The sequence below is a fragment of the Coprinopsis cinerea genome (genome assembly GCF_000182895.1).
Source record: "Coprinopsis cinerea okayama7#130 chromosome 1 map unlocalized cont3.1, whole genome shotgun sequence".
Lineage (NCBI taxonomy): Eukaryota > Fungi > Basidiomycota > Agaricomycetes > Agaricales > Psathyrellaceae > Coprinopsis > Coprinopsis cinerea.
Window position 1 is genome coordinate 3,798,285 of NW_003307544.1, and position 21,845 is coordinate 3,820,129.

General features: G+C 52.0%; 8 protein-coding genes across 8 annotated transcripts; 5 read left to right on the plus strand and 3 right to left on the minus strand.

Annotated features, from left to right (window-relative positions):
* Positions 1-107: 107 nt before the first annotated feature.
* On the plus strand, positions 108-2,153 carry CC1G_13784 (hypothetical protein; the record flags this gene model as incomplete). The annotated part of the gene is made up of 9 exons (XM_002912206.1): positions 108-119; positions 577-675; positions 945-974; positions 1,146-1,165; positions 1,205-1,300; positions 1,365-1,417; positions 1,653-1,703; positions 1,737-1,794; positions 2,063-2,153. 9 exons carry the CDS (start codon positions 108-110, stop codon positions 2,151-2,153), a joined length of 510 nt encoding a protein of 169 aa, XP_002912252.1.
* A 218-nt stretch (positions 2,154-2,371) lies between these two features.
* CC1G_10100 (hypothetical protein) lies at positions 2,372-4,045 on the plus strand. The gene is made up of 2 exons (XM_001829518.2): positions 2,372-2,413; positions 2,468-4,045. Exon 2 carries the CDS (start codon positions 2,553-2,555, stop codon positions 3,804-3,806), a length of 1,254 nt encoding a protein of 417 aa, XP_001829570.1. The 5' UTR covers positions 2,372-2,413; positions 2,468-2,552; the 3' UTR covers positions 3,807-4,045.
* Positions 4,046-5,219: 1,174 nt separating this feature from the next.
* On the plus strand, positions 5,220-6,240 carry CC1G_10101 (hypothetical protein; the record flags this gene model as incomplete). The annotated part of the gene is made up of 1 exon (XM_001829519.2): positions 5,220-6,240. The coding sequence occupies exon 1, from the start codon at positions 5,428-5,430 to the stop codon at positions 6,238-6,240; it is 813 nt and encodes a 270-aa protein (XP_001829571.1). The 5' UTR covers positions 5,220-5,427.
* A 189-nt stretch (positions 6,241-6,429) lies between these two features.
* Positions 6,430-7,235, minus strand: CC1G_10102 (hypothetical protein; the record flags this gene model as incomplete). The annotated part of the gene is made up of 4 exons (XM_001829520.2): positions 6,430-6,820; positions 6,882-7,000; positions 7,066-7,138; positions 7,212-7,235. 4 exons carry the CDS (start codon positions 7,233-7,235, stop codon positions 6,530-6,532), a joined length of 507 nt encoding a protein of 168 aa, XP_001829572.1. The 3' UTR covers positions 6,430-6,529.
* A 1,364-nt stretch (positions 7,236-8,599) lies between these two features.
* On the plus strand, positions 8,600-10,546 carry CC1G_10103 (uroporphyrin-III C-methyltransferase; the record flags this gene model as incomplete). Its single annotated transcript, XM_001829521.2, has 2 exons — positions 8,600-9,790; positions 9,862-10,546. 2 exons carry the CDS (start codon positions 8,600-8,602, stop codon positions 10,483-10,485), a joined length of 1,815 nt encoding a protein of 604 aa, XP_001829573.1. The 3' UTR covers positions 10,486-10,546.
* A 264-nt stretch (positions 10,547-10,810) lies between these two features.
* Positions 10,811-11,221, minus strand: CC1G_10104 (hypothetical protein; the record flags this gene model as incomplete). The annotated part of the gene is made up of 1 exon (XM_001829522.2): positions 10,811-11,221. The coding sequence occupies one exon, from the start codon at positions 11,219-11,221 to the stop codon at positions 10,811-10,813; it is 411 nt and encodes a 136-aa protein (XP_001829574.2).
* A 916-nt stretch (positions 11,222-12,137) lies between these two features.
* Positions 12,138-13,655, plus strand: CC1G_10105 (hypothetical protein). Its single transcript, XM_001829523.2, has 5 exons — positions 12,138-12,310; positions 12,391-12,680; positions 12,737-12,815; positions 12,868-13,196; positions 13,250-13,655. The coding sequence occupies exons 1-5, from the start codon at positions 12,208-12,210 to the stop codon at positions 13,484-13,486; spliced, it is 1,038 nt and encodes a 345-aa protein (XP_001829575.1). The 5' UTR covers positions 12,138-12,207; the 3' UTR covers positions 13,487-13,655.
* Positions 13,656-18,851: 5,196 nt separating this feature from the next.
* On the minus strand, positions 18,852-21,510 carry CC1G_10108 (hypothetical protein; the record flags this gene model as incomplete). Its single annotated transcript, XM_001829526.1, has 7 exons — positions 18,852-19,039; positions 19,114-19,400; positions 19,475-19,938; positions 20,010-20,137; positions 20,199-20,982; positions 21,051-21,068; positions 21,136-21,510. The coding sequence occupies 7 exons, from the start codon at positions 21,508-21,510 to the stop codon at positions 18,852-18,854; spliced, it is 2,244 nt and encodes a 747-aa protein (XP_001829578.1).
* Positions 21,511-21,845: the final 335 nt, after the last annotated feature.

Consider the following 21,845-nt stretch of genomic DNA (forward strand, 5'->3'; position numbering starts at 1 on the left):
TAGATGTTTCTTCTTCATTCAGTACATACTTACATCCTATCTATCCGTCCGTCTGTCTTGGCGTGTCTTTGTGTCTAAGGTTAACGTTCGTGATTCGTGATCATGAAATGATTTCACGAGTAAGTGTAGAAGGAAGTCTCGATGTCCCTACTATATTGCAGGTAGCGGTTTGTAAGGTGTCTCATATTCACATATTTTACTCGTTTCAAGTAGCAAGTACCTATAGTACTAGTAGACGAACTTGTACTCCGGCGGCTGATGTGGCTGGCTTGTGCCAAACCGCCGGTACATAACTGCTCAAGTAGACTCCGAATACTTCAAGTTGTTCCTGTGTCCTCGGGGCTTGGTGTTGGACTCAAGCCTCAAGCTATGTACTTGGGTGTTTTGCTCATGCTGTGTGTGATTGATCAAAGCTGGCTTGCGCACTGCGCCCAGCCCGCGAGTCCTAGTTTGTGTACGTGTATCCAGGGAGTTGAAGTCATGGGCGGAGTACTTCGTCTTCGGGGTTCGAACGGGGCCGAGTCGAGGTCAGCTCAACTTCATGTTCTTCTCAACATGCGTTCGTTGTGCAAACAGCTGCAGCTCTCAGGCAATATGGGGAATAGTCGCAACCAATGGAAGACATTGGACGCCTCTTCCGCAGGTCACTTGCCAGAGTGGATGACGGGATCGCTTGTGTAGCGGCCTGGTCCACCGCTAGATTTACCAGAACACGGCCGACCCGGATAGGCGGTGCCGGAGTACCGGGTGTTGCTGGATAGGAATGTGATCAAGTAGCATTGAAGTCTCTACTGGGACGGGTAGTCCAGTTGCAACTTGCCGTGTGCGATTCCGGCGCGTTCCATTTTGGGACGGAGATGCTACAGCTTGCTACTATTGGAATCAAACCAGGCAGATCTAGTAGCGGCTTCGCTCAGCTCACAATGGCCTGTTCCTTTTACTAGGTGAATGAAGAACGACCATTTTCCAAGCAAGTGAGCATCCCATAATCGAGCACGCACCACGCCTTATCCGTATGACTGAGATTTTGAGGGGGGCTCTGGGCGTCTGATCCAAGTTTGACTTGTGTTCTCCACAGATTCTGATTGACGAGACCAAGACGAGACGAGAATACTTATTGTGCGCCTCCAGCGCTCTATTTGTAGACGCAGATCTCGACAAGTATGTAAGTCCTCTGTCACTTACTTATAATTTGGGAAATTAGGAAAGCGCCCATGCAGGGAAAACAGGGCTTTTCGGGGAATGTTTGGCGTACACCCACAAAGTGCCCTTTAATCTCGTTGGTGGGCCCTTCCAAGAGGTGTGCAATTGCTTGCACCACCGTTGTATTAACGTCATTTCGTTTTGTCTCGAGGTCTTGACAGTGAAGTTCCAACGGCGAGCACGGGGGATTCGATTATCCGTCTTCGTTCTTTTGGTAAGTTCTGCACACAAGAGGGTCTACAGGTGAATAACGCCGTCGTCGTTAGAGCTTCTGAAACTGGCGGTTTGGGTATCGAGGAGGACGGACATCGGCCTTGAAATTATGGCACCGCTGGGGCTTGGAAGTTGGAGGCCCTTAAACTGAGGTCGCTTGACCAGGTCCCCTGGGTCGTGTTCGTTGAAATTCATCATTGCCTCGTTACTGACGTGTGGCGCCCTGTCATAACGAGACCAAACTGGTGGTCGAACGGCGGTGGAGGCTCACCAGAGCCACCACACCCGTGACTCGTTGCGCTGCTGATCGACCTCCGCAGCTGGTCCCCGGATCCTTGTTTACCGTCGGGCAGCGCCCATCGATTTCCGAGAAGGCGAGTAGGTTCTTCGATTTCTGTTGGATTTTCTGGATTGTAACACCACTGAGAAAGTTCTCTGGGCTCGCTCCAGGTCTACCCAATTGCGAGCATCATGCAGGCATCAGCTTGATCTTCGCCACAGACCAATCAGCAAGTTCCCCTCGTGCGCGGGCGCTTGCATCATGTTTGGGTTTGCGACACGGAGCCTTTTGGGCTCGTACTATCCAGCATCTACGCCCATACAACGGCGGCGAATCTTCTGAGGGATCCTTGTCCTTTTTGACTAGCATCTGGCTGGGAGCTAACCGAGACCACGTTGAGATAGGCATCTCTTTATTCTCAATGGCAGCGGAGCTGGGCCATACCAACCCTGGTTGAGGCTGTATCTTCACGACTTGAATGAATCGTCTTCGGCTGGCCCCTGACGGCAGTGACCCGAGGTGACAATCCAGGGAGCTTTAGTGTTTTCCGTAAGCCAAGCTTGCGTAGTGGCATGTGACACCGCATTCGCTGTGCGGCATCTCCCTATGGCAACATCTGATGAAAGTATATAACCCTCAAACCCTCATCAACGTCCAGCACCCCACTTTTGGTGTGTCACCACTCGTCTTTCACGACCCCTCCACGATTTCAACGTCGTAAGTGCACTCGTATTCGACGGTGATGACTCTCGTACTGACGACGAGAGACAGTGCTTTGCCTTGCTGGTCAAGACACTGCGACTTCCACTTCAACGAAACAAATCCTACCTAGTTTAATCTCGACATCTCTGGCAGAATGTCCCAATCCATCTTGAGAAGCGGAATGACCTCCCCCCTCCTCGCTGCTGCAAAGCGCCCGTCGACCCCGAGGTCAATCTTGAAGCGCCCAACCTCGTTGGCCCTCTCCCCCGCATTGCCCTTCAATGCGAGCTTCTCGGTCATGGTCTCACCTAGCGCCAAGTCACCCCATGTTCAATTCGTGCAAACCCCTCAACTGGTGGCTACTTTCGTCACTCACTCTTCGGAGGTGTATGATCGAGCGCCCATCAAGGTGTCCCCCAACCCGTTGGCACTCCCCGAGCGCGGTGCTAGGTACTACTCACCCACCATCGACCACTTCAAGCTCTCCGCACCACCCCCGCCCAAGGCGGCTGCGCTAAGCAGGCTCCAGTCGATCCTCAAGGCGTCCCAATGCGCCTCCCCAGCTATCACAGAGTTCGAGGACCCCCGATCTCCCCGGGCGGCCGCTGTGCAAGCACCGCCCGTCCAGCAGATCCGGTTCGCCAGTTTCGCAGCCCCCTCGCGCCAGCCCCAGAGTCTCTCCAAGTCGCTCTCCTCCTACCCTCGCTCTCCGTACCCGTCTGCGCCCCTCTCCCCCGCGGAGCAGATGAGCACCGAGATGGAGAGTCGTGGGCGCCGCATGTCCGATGTGAGCAATCTGTCAAGCAAGCCCACACCCGCCATCAAGCGCCCCGCCCGCCTCCCGATTCCGCCTTCCCCACTCAAGGCCTCATTCAAGAGTCCCTCGCTGCAGCGCTCGCACAAGCCTGCACCGTTGGACCTCGAGCCCCCCCAGAGCGCCACCAGTCTCAGCAACGCGTTCTGGGACTCGATGACCTTGGAGGAAGGTGATACTCCCATGGTGACCGCCCTGGAGTACCCCGAATCGGCCGTCGAGATGGAGGAGGTCGACCTCAAGTCTCCCGCACCTGTCCTCGGCAACATCAAGTCCCCCGCTCCCGCCCTCAAGTCCCCTGGTCCTGCACTGATGTTCGGGACCCAGGACGGCTCGGTGTGGTCACCCAGTATCCCCAAGAAGCCCGCTGCTCGCGAGGCTTTGTTGAGGACTGCGTTGATGAGCCCTGGCAAGGCGGCCTTTCCTAAGCCTCCCGCCGCTGGCAAGGTGAAGCACTCGGTCGTCGCTTCGCCCTCGCCTAACGATCCGTTCGCCTCGTTCCCGTCTTTCGCCGCTGTCCTTACTTTGGACACTGCCTCGCAGGCTTCTGGGCCCCTCGCTTACCCACCCAGGGCTGTCTTGGGAGCGGCGTAAAATGGACTGAGGATCGGATTTTTTGGAAAGGCGGTGGGGGTGGATTCTCATTTGGATGACGGACTAACACAAAACCTTTCTGCTATCTCCTCTTTCAACCGTGGATGTGCGGACTACCTAGAGGTCTGGTTTCTTTGGATTGGAAGGAACAGGCGTCGTTGAAGTACAATTTCTGATGATGTGCGTCAGATACGAATAAAGAATTAATAGCAGGTTCTTGGTTTTGGGTTTATTGGATACTAGTCTTTCCCCTGGGTTTTATGTTGGTGAACAAGGGTTTGGTCTCTTGTCGCTTCTGATATCCATTGCACAGAGATAGATACCCTGAATTTAATGCAAGTCGTTTCATGGAGGTTTTGAATTCCCGGTGTATCGTAAGATTGATATGGTATCAAGCTGGCTATCAGAAAGACAGCCGTTGCGTTGGAATGATGAATGAATGGTTGATACGGGAGTGTCTATCCAAACTCAAAGGCTTCTATAATGCGTTGAAGAAGGATATGTGCGTACGCTCTGCCTGTTCAGTTCTACAACACTGTATACCATTCTAGCTTTGCCAAACGAGGTCAAAACAAGCCTCGTGATCATCATTCATTCTTCGAATTCCTTCTTTACCCACAACCACCAGGGCTTGTTGTCCTCATGTTAGCCTCGAGGCCAGTGCGGTGTACACGGTACGCGCTTGTATGTATCAATCGGATCCAAAACGGCGATACGAGATGTTTCGCAGCGATCTTGAGGTAATATGACCCCAACACAATTGCAAGGCCAACCGAAATGCCCGACGACATACGGCGCATTGGGTGCAGGGATATCCCTAGACTGCAGTCTCGGTGAGCGCGTTGCACCCGTTTACTTTTTCCACCTGCTCTCTTATCGCGTTTTGATAATGCCATGACGGCTCAGCTTGCCAGAAATGGTTCCGCAGATCTCTACATCATATGTAGCTGCTGTGGGATGCTGTTGACCGTCTCCCGAAACATGAACCAAATGTGGCCCCACCGCGCTCACAGGTCTCGTAAAAGTCCTGCGATATGGACCAGTATCCTTACCAACAACAAGACACCGTGAGGCCTCGCTTTGTTGGCCGCTTAGGGCCTCTGTGTCTTGCTTGAACGCCCAGGACGCTTGACGATGTCATGTTCCGACGCGTCTTGGGAGTCATCATGGTTAGTCTTGGGGGGTATTCTGAGCGTTATGATTGGTGGGTTCGTGTGCTTGGCCCAACGAGCGTCCTTGACCCGTCGGACAATGGAGCGGGAGAAGGTTCTAGGCCAAAATGCTCCATTTCAAAAAAACCGCTGAAGCGTGCCGGTAAGCCCTTTGGAATTTGCCTGATTTGTTTTCCGATCTCCCCTATATAATGCAGTGATGCTTTGTTGAGCGGAGCCAATCCTTCCCCCGTTCATTTGGCTGGCTTCACGCCCGTTGCTGGCCACCTTTTCATTGGGTGTTCACTCCATTGCGAGTGCACCTCGGTGTTCAACCGTTCAACTTAGGTATACGAGTGTTCCAGTTTTCCTCCTATCCATTCGTTTTTCGTCGATGGGCTGATCAGATGTAGGACCTGTAGCTTCGAGAGAAATAAACGGCACTACCGTTTTATGGCTTTTTCACGACAATGCCTTTGCGCTCTGCATTGAAAGTCAAGGCTCAGATGGAGCAAGGCGACGCAGACACTGGGACGTCGCCGTTCCCCTTTGCCTCTAGTCGGATACTGGACTCGCCCCGCGTCCACTTCCCGCCGACACCGACCCTCACCACCACTGGGCTCACGCACGCCCCACACGTCTACGACCGGGCTCCCATCCTCGTCCAACCCAATGTCTGTGCACTGCCAGAGCGAGGAGCCAGGATGTACTTCGTGACTGACGGCAGCGAGTCGGTCTCCCCGAGTGCGAAGGAGTGCTACTTTCAACCCCGTCGCTCTGGTCCTATTCACTCCATGCAACAAGCCTGGGCCGACACACCTGGTGCTCAGTCTATTTCACCCTTGACGCTCTCGCCCTTGGCTCGCGGCGACCTGGTGCTCGGCAGCCACTCGTCGGACTCGTCATCGTCGGAGAGCGAGGGCTCCGAGCTGGGGTATGATCACTCCCGCCTTTCAATTCGCTCCTCGCCATACAACGACGACGACGACCATGACACACGCCACGCCCACCACAAATATACCGACCGTTCCCCGTCCTCCTACATGCAGACCGACCTCACCTCATCGCCCACTGAATCCTCCCCGCCATGCAGTTTCTCCCTCTCGTTGCCGTTCCACCCCACCAGGCCCAAGTCGAGTAAAAGCGGTGTGAAGAAGAAGAAGGAGAGGAGTCTGCAGGCAGACTGGCAGGCTCGCCGACGGACGTTGGTTAGTAGTAGTACTGCTTCGGATTATGATGATTTGTGTAATCCAGCGTTGGAAGGGTGCTTGGGCGGGTTCTGACGTCCTTGGGCTCTGTCCGTTTCTCGCGCCAATGTCGATCGAGTGACTTGCTCCCCAACCCCCCTTTGTATTATACTAATCGCCGGCGATCTGCCCTACTTTCATAACGTAGACCTTTTGATTATGGATGTGCCTGTGTGTTGTCGTGGACGAGAGCAAATGCCAGGGATAGGTGAGACACCATAGCCATAATCATCGAAGCCATTCTATTGGTGTTGAGAAACAGAACAAGTCATAGTTATGAAAGGGAGATAGTGAACCGGTGGGATAGTCAGCCGGTACGAGGAGACTAGCCCCTTGCCTGCTCGGCCTTGCGACGCGCCTCCTCCCTCTCCTTAAACTTCTGCTGCGACACCTCCTGCTTCGCAAGCGCCTTGAGCTGCCTCTGGCGTTTCCTCCTCCCATTGCCACGTTTTGGCCCGCTCAAAACGACGGGCTCAGTCATCTTTTTCTTCCTGAGCGCCGCCTGCTCAGCGCGAACCTTTTCCCGCTTTTTGTCGCGTTTTCGGAGGGTCGACATGGACGATTTCAATAGGGAGCCGTAGGCTGAGTAGAATTTAGGTAGTTGGGATGCGTCGACCTGGTGATGTGTGGGTTCAGTTGGGCTGGGGCGGGGTACGACCGGGACAATAGAAACATACTTTGGTGGAGAACTTGGTGTCCTTGCCGTTGGTTACGCGGAGGAGGCAAGGGTATTCCCTGGTATCCTCAGCACCCTCGTCTTCATGTTTCATGGCAGCGTCCTCGCCATCGTGCGTCACTAGAAAGAAATAAACCCAATCGTTCAGTCTCCTGACATGTCCCATCGACCAAACGACGACGCACATCGTTTATGAGTGATCCATATTGATCCCTTCTCTTTGGATGATTCGAAGAGAGCTGCAAGCTGCCTCAGAAACTGTCGATTGATCAAGCCAAGAACATTCAGCGGTGGGTTGTGGTTGGGAAACGGGTAGGAGGGACCAACTTACAGTATCGTGGTCGACGAGCTGCATTTCATCTCTTCAGCGCCATCGCTCATCGGCTGGGGCCAACGTTGATTTCGGGATTTGGGGGGATAAGGGGTTAGCTGGAAAATAATTCATTATTAAATTGTTTCGGCTGCGCGCGTGACTGAGCGGCGATCAGGCCATCATGATGGGTACAACGCGTCGAACGCGCCGTGGTGGATGGCAGGGCGTCGTCCTTTCCTCATCGTTCTTCACAATGTCCAGACTGTAATTTCTCCGTCGCAAGTCGTATAAACGGCCTTTGGGACGGTGAGCACCGATTTCTCATGCACTATTACTCCTGTGTGTCGTCGGGCGGGGAACTATGTACTGTGGTTCGTTGCTCAGGCAATCGACGTTGAAGCCCGAGATTGCTGTATCCAAACTGTGCTGGCAATTGAACCTGCACGACTCAAACTGTGGAGGCACGCCAGCTCTAGGGCTTGAGAATCCTCTTTTATCTTTCCCATGTCCCATCGCCAGAGACGCCCCACGAGGCGGTTGTGTTGTCGGCCATTCATTCCTACATTGCAATTGAGGGCCCTCAACGATCTCAACTTTGGCTTTCGTACTGGCATGATAGTCAGCTCATCGGTTCATTCTTTTCTTGAATCCACGTTTATCATTTGAGATCGATATTACACTTCTCAACTCTTTTCTTCATGTCTAATGCATTGGATGTGTTCCCTGGAATGTCGATTCCCACTTCTGCATGGACTCCAGATGGAACTCTACAGAATATCGGGCTCGTTTTACTGCTTCACTCGTCCTCAAGCTATTCACAAGTAGCCCCCATTCTCAGATTGCTGTCACGTTCCCTCTCTTGTCTCTGCTAAATCACCTCGCTTTTCCTTTTCCAGCACTTTGGGATGATGCATCGAAGTTGGCGTTTTTGTATGGCTGGCTCATCGATGCCCAAGTGATATTAGTGTCGTATGGCGTTCCATACTCTGTTCCTGGTGCTAACCTCGATATATGTATAGGCTCCAGCGTCAATATACACCCAACGATTCGGATTCGTCCTAGCAGCTGCAACGACATTGGTTGGACTAATACATAGAAGATAAGCTTATCAATCGTAAGTTGCTTCTCATTCCTAATACCCCGGGACGCGCTCAAAGATAGCGGAGAAGCCAAAGCTTATCGTCCTCGTCGACAAACCACTGAAGCGCCATTGGCCAAGTTCGGACTTGGAACCCGAGCCGGTGAGCGGAATTGGAGCACGTGACCTTCACACCTGATATCGCGAGCATTTTTAGCGCCAACATTGCTCACGAGCACGACAATCGCCACCGCCGTCCGCTAACGTCTTATCTCTTGTTATAAAGTCCTAGAAAAATGGAACTCTTAGACCTCATTCACCCACCGCTATGCAAGAATTCCCGCTACCAACGCAGGGAGCCTCCCTGATCCTTGCCTTCCGACCGCAGACAACCCTCATCATTGGTGCTGGACCATTAGCAGCAACCAGGGCCTTCTCAGCTCTCGAAACCGGCTCGACCGTAACGATTTTGGTCAATGGAGGTCTCACCTCTGCCTGTGAGGAGCTGAAATGGCGCTTTGAACACGGACAGCTCGACATCGTCGACTGGGACCTGTTGCGGTCCGAATATCAGCCCGAATCCGACATCGAAGCACTACGGCATTTTCTCGACCAATTCTCTACTGTTTCCCTCGCCTGCATCACCGACACTGTCATTGGAAGTGCTGGAAGAAGAACAAGGCACGAATCCGAAGAGCTCTATCGCCTATTCCAGTCCCGAAACATCCCAGTTAACACTACCGACATGCCGGAACTTTGCGACTTCACCTTCACCTCGACACACCGCTTCGTCGACCCCGTCTCGGGTTCTTCTTCACCACTTCAAGTTGGAGTCACGACCAACGGACAGGGATGTCGTCTCGCATCACGGTTACGAAGAGACATTGTCTCTAAATTGCCCGCTGATGTAGGCACGGCTGCTGCCAATGTTGGACATCTTCGAACACTCGCCAAGGCCTCCGCTGAGCCACTAAAGGCCAAGCAGGGCGATCTACCTGAGGAGGAAGTAGGATTCGACGAGATAGAAGAAGACAATGTCGTCACCACCCCTAATCGACCTGTTCCCTCCAGATCTACGACAGAATCAGAAGTCGAAAGCGCCAAGCGTCGTATGAAATGGGTGGCCCAAGTCAGCGAGTATTGGCCGCTATCCAAGCTCTCTGCTCTGACGACACCTGAAATGGACAAATTGCTCGATGGCGAATTCTCCCAGCTCTCCCTCCCGTCCCCCAACACTTCTATTCATTCGCTATCACCGCCAAAGCAAGGAAAAATCTTCCTCGTCGGTTCTGGTCCCGGCCATCCATCACTCCTAACCATCGCAACACATACCGTCCTGACGCGGGTGGCAGATATCGTCCTGTCAGACAAGCTTGTCCCAGACGCTGTTTTGGCGTTGATCCCCAAGCACGTTGAGGTTCGCATCGCCAGGAAATTCCCTGGAAATGCCGAAGCTGCCCAAAATGAAATGATGGAAGCTGCCGTTGAAGCTGCCAGTCGAGGTTTCAATGTCGTCCGAGTGAGTGATCCGCGCTTTTTTGTTGTTTTCCACTCTACATTCGCATGCTGACATGCTGCCTTTTTTCTCAGCTGAAACAGGGAGATCCTGTCGTGTACGGCCGGGCAGGCGAGGAAGTACTCTATTTCCGTTCGCATGGCTTTGAGCCGTTGGTTGTTCCCGGTGTCAGCTCTGCTCTGGCAGGACCTACGTTCGCGGGAATTCCGGTTACCCAGAGGGGTGTGGCGGAATCGTTCATTGTGTGCACTGGCGTGGGGAGGAAGGGGAAGGAGATTCGGCTTCCTGGCTACGAGCGGGGCCGGACACTGCTCATCTTGATGGGTGTAGCTCGATTGGCCCAGGTCGTCCAGTCGCTGACCAGCCCGGAACCAGGTTCTCGTCGGGATGGCTCTGCTTATCCCCTACACACGCCTATCGCAATCATCGAGCGAGCGTCCATGCCGGACCAGCGGGTCGTCAGCTCCACTCTACGTGATATCGTGAAAGCTTTGGAAAGTTCAGGGGAGCAGAGACCTCCTGGGATGATTCTGGTGGGGTGGTCGGTGATTGCGCTGTACGGAAAGGGAGATACTTCTGTTCTTGATGATTGTGGTGAAGAAGAAGATGAGAAGCGAATACAGAGGTGGTTAGGTGGGGACCAGGCTACTGGGTGGCGGGTGCAGACGGGGATCGACGACAAATGGGACCTTTTCTGATGCTTTTTTTTTTCTTTCTCTTGGTTTGGGGTGCAGATGTCGAAATCTAGACACACGACTGTCTTTTTTGTCGCCCACGAAATAGACTCTGGCTATTCTGTTCGTCCTGAAGAACGCGAGTCGGAGTCCCATTGTGTGTGTGTTTAGGTGATGGGAAACCCATGCTTCTTTTTTCGACTCTTATCCATCAAGTTCTGGAGTTTTGAGCGCTCTATCCAAGGTGAGCACACTTCGGAAAAATCCCTTCAAGATAAGCATCTCATAGTATCCCATGGAATGGCAATTAGCCAATGTTGCTACTACGATAGTCAACATGTCTCTGCTGCTAAGGTCCGGCCATCAATCCTTTGCGATACTCCTCCTGGTTCTTCTGGACTTCTCGATAAACTGCCTCCCAATCCTTGCATTCGTACACCCCTCGCTGATTGATCGGGTTCTTGTGCGATGCGTATTGGAACGATTCGAGCTCCAAATCGCCTCTGCAAGTGACCATCTGGCGGATGTAATTCAGACAGTGTCTACCGAGGGCGGTAGGTCCCTCTCCGTTGCTCCGGTCTCGAACCGTCTCCTCTCGGATGATGTCCAGGCATCGGAGCTGATGGAACATGGACACGGTGAAGGGTTGTTTGTGTGGCCCGAGGTGGACGATGCCTCCGTCTTCAGGCACGATTGCCCTCCACTCTGCTATCCCGTCCTCTGCATCAAGGCGGAAGTGCTTTGGATTGTCAAATGTCATTAACACTTTCTTCCTTCGAATTGGCCATGTTTCGGGGTAGTCGGAGCCAACGTAACCTGAGAAAGTGGGTGAAAATTTTCAAGTGAAGGGTGGGTTGGGTGGGTGAGTGGGTAGGATTGGACCGCTTGCAGTATGCGCTACTTACTGTATTCTCTCCGCAGGTGGCCGAAGCGCTTGTGGATCCAGTAGGTGCCTACGCCCTTGATGATGAGCGTTACTGCTAATAAAACTATAGACAGGGATATGAGAGAAAATGAGGGCTTTCGTCGTGAAGACGAGAACATCGTGACGACAGTAGAGTGTAAGACTACGACTAAGGAGCAGAGTACTTATCATACTATGACCTCCGAACCTCCGCACTGACCTGCTTCTTTGATGCTGTTGAATGTTTACTTATAGCATCCCCTCCATCTGACTAAAATCCACTTCAACTCCGCTCCCTGACAAGCATCATCCCAGCTCATGTCGTTCTGAACATACAAACCCTCGCAGAAATCCCGGAAAGCCTTGGAGTTCCCAGCAGAGGGTTTAGACAGGGGCGGTCAGGTGTCCAGATTTGAGGTCGGGAGCTGCTAATCGGTCGCTCTCGTTACGCAACTCTATGACCGTATGTTTCCGCTTTGAGTCCCTTCCCTCGCGATGATAAGTCTGCTTACTTACCCTCGTAGGTTAGAGATCGCAAACAGAGCGAGATCCATGGATCTATGGAGCATGATGGGCACACGGTTCACACTTTAGGTATTATTGGCAGAGTATCTTGATCGACGTCCCCGGGAACGTAACTGACAAAATACGCAAACAGGCAACTCTTCCTTGTCCATGTGTGCACGAGGGTTCTATTCACTGATTTGGTCACTCCGAAGCCAATCTAAAAGGTATAACTAGACGGGAAGAAGACGGGCCTTTGTGTTCTTCCCCACCCCTTGTCACCCACTTTGTGGAGTCACTACCTCGTCTCGAAGAGTGGACAGTAGGTTCGAGTCAAAATGTCAGACGCCGCCCCTCCTGCTGCTCCTCCCGTGGAGAATCCCCTCTACGTATTCGAGCACTCCCTCTATGTCGGCAACTATATGAGTGGCATCCTCTACGGTAAGCATCTGTCATTTACTGCTATACGCAGCGCTTACCTCGAGATCATACCACTTACGAATGTCGTTAACATCTGTCAGGGATCTCTTTGATGATGTATATCGCCACTATGCAGGGGTTGCTGCAGAAGAGCGTCACCCGAACATCTGCAAAGGCCCGACGGTTCTTTGCTATTTATAGCACGATTCTGTTCCTGCTGTTGACGATTGATATCGCGGTGAATGCGATTTGGTCACAGTTGTGCTGGATCGATGGGCGGAACCATCCTGGAGGCGTTTTGGGGTACATTGGCGAGAATATGGCGGTTTGGTATCAGACTATGGGCTCGACCACTGTCGTCGCTATGATCTTCATGGGTGATGCCCTCCTGGTGAGTCTGGTTGCGCGACGCAAAATTGAATGCCTCTGACAACCGAATTCATCCAGCTCTACCGCATGTATGTCATCTGGGGACAGAATATCTACGTTCTCATCCTCCCATGTCTCGCATACCTCTGCGCTTTCGGTGAGTTCATATCAAACAAGCTGCTAGATTTTAGCACCGACATTCTCTCCAGCTTTGGCAATCATTCAATTGGTCACCGCCGCCATGCCAGGCGCCAGCCTTTTCAATGGCAAGTCTATCAACTTCGGTGTCCCTTACTACACAATCACCATCTCCCTCAACGTCGTTATCACCTCCTTGATTTGCTATCGTCTGCGCCGTCTCTCCAAGACCGTCTCTCAAGCACTCGGTAGGGATAACGCAAGGATGTACACCAGCGTTGCCGCGATGCTCGTTGAATCCGCCGCTCCTTACAGCCTCGTCGGCATCATGTTCCTCATTCCCTACGCTCTCGAAAGCCAAACCGCTCTTTCTTTCGGTCAAGTCTGGGCCAAACTTACTGTGGGTTCTTTCCATGTGGCGCCTACTATTCCCGTTACTAACGCATCTTACAGTGCATCTGCCCACAAATGATTGTATTCCGGGTCATCTCCGGCAAAGGCTGGACCAAGGAAACCGTCACCCAGGCCGAAAGCACTGTTGTCTTCAGTGGCAACAGGCCCGGAGCTATGGCCTCGGGTATTGAGCTGCGCTCTCAGCATTACTCTACCCACAACACCACACTCGGGGGAACTGTCAACGAGAAGTGGGACGGTGAGAGGAGCACTAAAAGCTTGAACACCACTGTCTAATTGGGCGGTGGACTGGTTTTCCCCGTCGGTCTGGGTTATGGATTCTTTGTTGGTTTGTTATCGCGTCAGGCGCCTTCACATTGTACTATAGTTTAGTCCTCGTAACATTATTACTAAGTTGCATCGTATCAGTAGGTATCGGCATTGGAATACATCGCTCTCTGCTTCCGAAATCTCAGCCAGTCTCAGCCCCGTGGATATCGACTTTACCTCGGGCCCTCACAGTGGTCTTCGTCCGGAAGCGGACTCCGACTCGGTACCCTGGCAGCACGAGGCACGGACTCGCCTTGAACCTTAAAGGGAGAGCCTGGAGGGAGTCGAGGATACGCTTTCCGTGGATTTCTTCTAACTAAACTCTATTAAAGAGTCCCTGACTTCTCCTCGACCAGAATAACCTTCCTGATAAGGTGGGCAGTGGTAACAGTGATGACGGGAATGGACTCATCCATTCGATTTCTGTCAGGCGTTGGTTCACAATGACATTCAGAATATCTCAAGCTACTCGTGCAGACTTAACGCGCTCGCAAGAGAGCCGTAAGGAATGAGGTTCTGACTTGCACCGTTGCACGGTCTGGAGTCTGGTCACGCCTTTGTGTGAAGGGTTTCGGTGACTCTCAGTGCTTCAACCACGGCAAGTTGTACCAACACTCGTTGACGGGTTGCGAATAACGCGGATTTTAGATGGGAAAGGTAACGGCCCCGCGTTTAACTGCTAGGTCCCATCACCGTCGACTAAACCACGCTTGCAGTGAATTTTCTCGCAGCCGTGGGCAGCGAGGCGCTCGGGTACGATGCTCTTTTGCCATCGTTCGTCTCGTAGCGGCATCTTTGCCATCGGGTCCTTTTCGCAAGGCATTCAGAGCGCATATGTGGGAAGCATCCAGCGTTTCTCTCATCCTATGCAGCGAGGCGAAGCGAGAATGTCGAGTCAGGGACCTTGTATCCACTCATCTCCGACTGCTTTCAGCGATTAATCCACGCATTGGTTGCCGAAAGAAAAGCAATATAAAGGAGTAGGTCAGTGGACGGCATATCAATAGTACTCCTGACAGTATGCACTTCTACGGACGGCTAGCCCTTGGGTTTGTGTTCGCCGTGGCTTTAGCCTCCACCTCTGTGTTCGGGGTTCCAGTCGAGTCGTCGACGACAATTACGCCACCGTCACCCACTCGTACGTTTGTCGACTCCGACATATTCACCATAGCGCTTACAATGATACAATGTCGTGACAGCTACCCAGCGAACGGATAATACTTGGCTCAAAATACCGGAAGGTGAACCGTATGAAGATGGAGAGGATGAACCATAAGAAAATGAGATAGAGATCCCAGAGGAATGTCCTCGCTCAAGGTAAGCAGCCCCATCAGCCCTCCGAATAGACATCCGGATTGATTGAATACTCCCGTTCGTCACAGGGACCCAACGAAGGAGTCCCCTCTCGTTAATCAGAGTGGAACTGATAGTAGCTTTCGATGATGATATGCTCTATATTAGCTGCGCGACTATTTTTATCCACGCCGTGGATATCCCGTCTAATCTTAAAAAAAGCCTTCGCCTTCCCGCATTCAATGCAACCCGTGAACTTGAATCTCGTTTCATGATGCGTGTGACATGAGAAATGGCATACTAGGCTCTGGATGTTGATACCATTCTCACCACTTTTCTCTCTTCAAGGAATGTGAACCTGTTCCGAGCCAACTCACATCGACACGGGAATTCATGCTGGACCAACATCGGCGATCCAGACGCAGACATGCCCAAGTGACGCTGCCGACTATCACACATAAACGGTTGAATGTGACACGACCATGTATCCCACCTCTTGGAATAGTGGGCAATGGGAAAACTGTCAAGCACCCTTCGCTACCGCTGTTTGAACGGGACCTCGGTATCTCCTCTCATTGTCCTTTCAGTATAAAGGGAGGCATGGTGGTGCCAAAGTTGCATCCCACAAAGAGTAATGGTCGCCCTAAGGTTACTGCCCCTGTTCTTCATGAACCAAATTTTCTTTGCCCTAGGGCTGCCGTCCACGATAACCAGTGCTGAACCAACAACCGTTACTACACTTCCTCCGCCTAATATTACCAGTGAGTTAGTGTCTCTGTCAAACGATTAACCAATGTTAACAAATTCTTCTCACAATATTATAGCAACAAGGCGTTATGATGTTAATTGGCTTCGCGTACCAGGTCTTCCAGATGACGGATAGACGCTGACACTTCAAAAGCTGTAACGGTCTTCCAGAGGCGTCGATACTTAAATATTTTATAATCAGTGAAACCGTCCAAACATAGTTTCCGGATTGCAAAGTAGGATCTCGAAGTGGGAGCTTGACTCTCATTGAATCTCGTCTCAAGCGGCGTCGAATTCTTTGGCATGTACGTGTGATATCACAGTCGCTGCGCTTCGAATGCTTCCAGGTAACCAGCGGGCCACGGTGCAGGGCGCTTAACTCACACGAGATTCAACTCTTGAGAAAGGATCAGTGCAAGCAAAGACCTACTTCACAACCCACTTTATGACCGAGAATGTTATTTCAACTCACGGTTATCGATTACTAGTAGCCCAAAGACGCCATTTCCGTGCGTTTTAGAACGCTTTTCATCGCGACACTGGCTAGTGCCCCTCCATGCTGATCATGACGGGCGCCTAAGTATAGTTGACTGCGAGGATCCCAAGTTAGGCGCGCAAACAACCTTCAAGAGAGAACTTAAATATCGTAAGGAGAGAATAGGTCATGCATCCCATGAACCTGTGCCCAGAATTACAGCCCCTTCGTGATTCTGAGAACTAGACCAAGTGCAGATCAATGGCAGTCTCCGAGTCATCGACTCCACCCATTGCAGTGATGTCTCCAGTAAAAATGATCTGATTATATGCTTCGTCTCCGAGAAACACTAGTCGTATGATTCCCCTCTCGAACCGAGGAGACATCGGTAATGGACCTATTTCCCAGTTCAGCCTCCAAGTCACCCCGCGTCGTCCTCCCTTCTCCGTCGAGAACATACGAGGCCGAAAAGGCCATTGGCCGGGAGAGCATCACCTCAACCGAAACGTCTTGATGCGTTACCCATGTTTTGCCCGTCAAAACTCGGTAGACAACGAACTGTGGACAAAGTGCCTAGAAAAAGAGTAGATAAGTCATAAGCATTCCGAATTCTCAAAAGTTCAAACCAATAAATCCCGAACTTGAACGTACAGAAAGAACACTCCACAGTGCATGTGGTGCATATCCCACCGGTTGCAGGGTCTCCGAGACTGTAAAGTTTCCCAATAACGCACAGACCAGGATCCCCGTTATAGAGAGCGGAAGAGCGGATTCGACGAGGACGGCTGAGATAGCAGTGTACTGTCTGCTACAGGGTGACTTCAAGGAGAACTTTCGCAGGGTCCACCGCATGTACCACAAGCGGCCAAGGATCAGGAGGGTGCTCAAGACATTGGAGGCCACGGCCAATGTTACAACTCCAATAATGGAGTTACGTTGGAGAAACCTTTTCTCGAACCCTTCCACCGCGACGGAAAGGACGTAAAAAGCTGAAAGGCTTGTGAGAACGGGGATATAGAGGGTGGTTTGGAGTTTGTCACCTATTGAGCCCACGTAGGGAAACCCAGGAAGCAGCGCAAGCCAGAGTCGGTGCTTGTACACTGGGATGCAGCATCCATAAAGCTAACAGAAATTAATCCAACACGACGGGCCAACATCAGCAGTCACATGTAGGAATCACTCACCAGAAGTCCTTCACCAACGAGTGTGTGCAGACTTTTGAAAACGGGGACTACTTTGTCTGACTTGATGACGCGGTTCTCCCAGGGAACGTGTACCCAATCTCGTCCAGAACTTGCCAGTAAAATTCCGTGATAAACGCTGTCCGCAATGACCGAAACGGAAAGGAGGCAGAGGACAACAAAGATGAAGAAGACGAAAGGCCGCTTGCTTTTACGGTCCGCCTCTGAGAGCTTCAAGTTGCAAGGGGGGCTCGGGTGACAAGTCCAGGTGGCAGAACTTCCTGCGTTTCACAGTGCAGAGAGAACAGTGATTGGGCGGTGAGCGAGCGTCTGGTGGTGTTGAAACCATTGAAAGTTGAAACAGCGATCTAACATTGAAAAAGGTGGGCTCGGGGGTCATAGTTTCATGATTCAATAGGCTCTGGCTCTAACCCACTTCACCCTAGGAACTCCGAGTCGGGTATCTCGCAACGATGGGATCCTGTTGGACCTCTTGGAGAGCTAATTCTCCCTGTGCGTCCGTGTCTACAGCAATCGGGCTGCCACTGCATGCAATGCGAGCCTTGATGGGATCCGTGAAGTCAGGACTGTGTGTACGCAAACGGTGGTGAGCACCCGTTTTCCATCATTATTGCACAACACTTCCAGGGCAAGCGGCGCTCGTGTGCACACAGCGGTCGTCTCGGGCGCCGGTCGAAATCTCTTCGTGTTAAGTATAGCTTGTAAAATACTCTCCGTATCCTCACCATTGTCCTCGTTGTTTGCACCCTTCTCGGTGTATACCCCTGTCAATGATTCAGAGACCCTCCGATCCTGTGAAATCGGATCGAATCTTCATCGCCTCGGCTTATGCTGCGGTGAACATCGAGATGTTTGGGCTTGGTGAGTTTCTGCTTTGTGTGTGTGACCTTGTTTCGTTGTTGAATATTCTGGATTCTAGGCTTGTCTGTATTCCCCTCCTTCCATACGCTGAACGCGTATACGTGTTTTGATCTAAACCACTTGCAAGTTACTCCCATTTACTCCCATTTCCAATCCAATCCAATCCAGCTGTGATAAAAGTATCTGCAACGCGAAGCAGATCAGACACAACCATATTCAAAGCCTTAAACTTGAGGTTGGGGACGTACGCGCATTACGAAACTTACCATCCACTCAAGAACACAGCATATACCATACCGTCTTCTACAAAACACGTACATATAGTACTACGACAGTCCTCCAAATAATACCTATACAGTCGAATGCCAAATGATAAGTAATGCTACTGATGTCAGGTGCAGTACAAAGAAAACAGTCCACAATGATGATGATGATACTGGATACTGAGGATGATGATAATGATAATGACAATGCGAAAGCAATTGCAAGAGAAGCAAACAAAAGAGCCAAAGCCAGTCGACAGTGCAACAACAAGGGGATCTTGAAAGCAGGAGCAAATAATGTAACTTGAAAAAAAGGCGGTCTAAATGCAGATAGAATCTTGGAATAGCGGAAACAGCGAGAGGAAGAAGAAAAACGAGGTGCAGGAACTGGCCGACGTCAAAGGTCCGAACGAGGAAGGGGTCAAAGAAGGTCAAAAGAAAATAACCCAGTAGAGCCACTGGCAGCAAGAAGCCGCTCCCTCTCCCAGCTACTACGGAGGCCCATACACAAAATCATCAATCCCCAGTTTCGAAAACGACTGATCAACAGGAACAGGCACAGGCACAGGCCCAAAAACAGATTTGCGTTGCTCAATCTTCTGAACAGCAATCCTCAGCTTGACATTGAGCATCTCCTGATTTCTCGCAGCCACCTCATCCCCCGCACGTCGTTTCAATTCTACAGTAAAACATAACCGACATAGAGTCAGATGCATGACAAAGTAAGCACAAGAACAAAAAAAAGGCACGCACCTAGCATCCTCTCGCCAATCCACAGCCTCAACGGCGCATTCCCAACACCATCTCCCGTCTTTCCCGGGTTCGACCTTTGTGTGGGCGTACCACCATTCTTCTCCACTGTCGAAGACCGTGGTTGAGCACCAAGCCCAGCTGCAAGTTGCTCAGCAGTAGCAAGCATCGCCTCAGCATGCTCCATCGAAGTCGTCAAATACTGCGAAGCAATCAAAGCAAGAATCAACGCTCGAAGGTGGTTGTCATTGGACGAAGACACAATCTTCAACGCGTCTTTGAGGTGTTGTCTGAAACACGGGTGTCAGCGAAAACAAAATACTTCTCCAGCTTCGAACGATATGACACGAGAATGTAAACGCACTTGGCTTTCAAAAACTCGCTGGTCAAACAAGCTTCGAGGACACAAGAAATAGCACCCAAAGCACCTCCAAGCCCCGCACACGCCCTAATAACATCATCCGCCATATGCCGAAGCGCCACCTCCTGCTGCTTGAAATAAACTTCGCGAGCAGAGTCAACAGCTTCACCATACGCGATGATGGCAGCCATTTCCGATCGAAGCAGCCCAATGCGGACCCACAGCTCACCAGCAGACGCCGCCGCATGAGTCCACTGGTCCTCCACACCCTCATCCTCGTCATTCGCTCTCAACGGCCGGCTAGGATCGCGTTTCCGCGAGAGGTAAGCTGCAACCTGGTAGCACTGGAGCGCACGCTCCGGATGGCCGAGGGCATGCGAGAGTTGAGCCTGAAGCAGCGTGATTCGCGCAGAATAGTAGTTGAACAACTGTTCGTTTCGTGTGTGGGCGATGAGCTCGGACATGGTCTGAGGAACAATTACGGCGCGTCAGGGATGGTTAGTATGCGAAGTGGAATGAAAAGAGGGGCAAAACAAACCTTTTCTGCCTCTCCAAATTCACTTCTCATAATACAGACACCAATGATCTCGCACATGAGGTCGGCTTTCAATTTCTGCAGGCGGCTGCGGTGTTCGTAAAAGTCGGCTTCAGAGGCCCATAACGGGACTACATGAGAAACGGGGTGAGAACAGGAAGAGATCAGCGTAGGCAGAGAGAGGCAACATACACGATGGCTCCTTCTTCAACTCCCTCTCTACCACAACGAGACCCTCGGCCGCAAAGACCTTCCGCTTAGGTTTCCGTCCCACAGGATCGCGCTTCGCAATAGCAGTGACCAGAAACGCCGTAGTGAACAAAATACGCGGGTGCGCCGTTCGCACATACAACGGATGCGAGCCCGGAAACCACACTTCTAATATCCCATGCGGCCCAAACGCACTCAACGCATTCCCATCCAACATCTCGTGCAAAACCTTGGTCCGCGCCTCCGTCGAAGCCGCATCGCCGATATGCGTGTAATACACCGCGCCCATCACCAGCGTGTACACCAAAAATGCCGTCTCGTTCTTCGACCGCGGGGCGTGCGCAAACGTCGCGGCGGCCTCGGTCATCGTCTTGTCGTCCGGGAACGAAAGCAGCTGCTGCGCGTGCCCCAGCGCGTCTTGCACCATATCCATCGAGCCCATTTGGAGGAGCGCGTGGACACGAAGTGCAGCTGCCAGTTTGACTATATCCGCGTGCCCGCGCGAGGTACCGAGGGTATGCAAATCCTGTATAGCGCCTAGGGATTTCGCGGTGGGTAGCAGGACCCCGCCCGCATCCGGCACGCTCAGGCTGGATATGTACCCCAAATGGCTCATATAGACCAGGTGCGGGGCGTCCTGCGGTGACAGAAACGACGTGATCTGCCGCCGCAGGGTGTTTTGTGCAAACTTGAAGTTGAGCTGGTGCTGCGCTAGCCGGGCGGAGAGCAGCGTCAGGTGGACCCTGTAGGGTCGTAAAGCCGGATGCTACTAGAGTTTTCAATACTGATTTTTCTTCTTCACAGGATGAGAGAGAGAGAGGCTGTTAGACGTACATGTTGGGCTATCAGAAGCTATAAGTAGTATAAATAAGAGTCAGAACAGACATAATTCGACCAGGAAGAATAAGCACACACTCACCGCTTTGGTAATTGCTTTCTCGACTTCATGCTCTATACCCTCGACTCCAAGCCCCATCCTAATCCCAGCCTCCGCCAGGCTAGTCCATATCTTGCACTCAACGTCGGCGTCCAGGTTCTGCAGCATCAAGCACCGGTGAAACGCGAGCCTCGACAAGTACAGCGATTTGTGGTAGAACTTGTGATTGGGCGGGTGAAGAAGCAAATTCGGCAGCGACAATAGCAGCACTTGGAGAGGTAACACGGGTTCTGGAGACCTCTGTCGCTTCATAGGTCTCGCTGCGTCGTTGTGGTCCGTAGTAGGTCTTGCACCGTCGTGGTTTGGCACAGGCCGTGCAGCATCGTGGTCGACGTCCATAACATCCGTCGTCGACATGATTCTAACGGTAGGTGCGTCGCGTTATTCGTCGTCCTCGTCGTCCCTGTCTATGTCGTCGTGGTCGGTCCAAGTGTTGCAACAAGAGGAAAAAAGCCCCCGTCCTCCGTCTCCGACGCCAATTTGGCCGCGGTGACACGGGTGTGACGCGAAAAGCGTGACTGGCGTCACGCGGGTTGTCACGCGTCGCGTCCATTTAATTTGACGTTGTCACAGCGCTGAGCGCGCAGTTTTTCATCAAGTAGGAGTTCGAGGTTCGAGTCCCTCCCAGCTGTAAAGCCATATGGCGTACTTACAATACTACGACTACCCGAGATGAGAGATAGCGTACAATT

Excerpts from the sequence above, each read along its gene's own strand:
- CC1G_10100 (XM_001829518.2), top strand. The coding sequence starts at position 2,553 with ATGTCCCAATCCATCTTGAGAAGCGGAATGACCTCCCCCCTCCTCGCT.
- CC1G_10105 (XM_001829523.2), top strand. The coding sequence starts at position 12,208 with ATGTCAGACGCCGCCCCTCCTGCTGCTCCTCCCGTGGAGAATCCCCTC. Across the intron at positions 12,816-12,867 it reads CGCATACCTCTGCGCTTTCG|CTTTGGCAATCATTCAATTG; the intron begins GTGAGTTCATAT and ends CATTCTCTCCAG. Across the intron at positions 13,197-13,249 it reads AAGTCTGGGCCAAACTTACT|TGCATCTGCCCACAAATGAT; the intron begins GTGGGTTCTTTC and ends CGCATCTTACAG.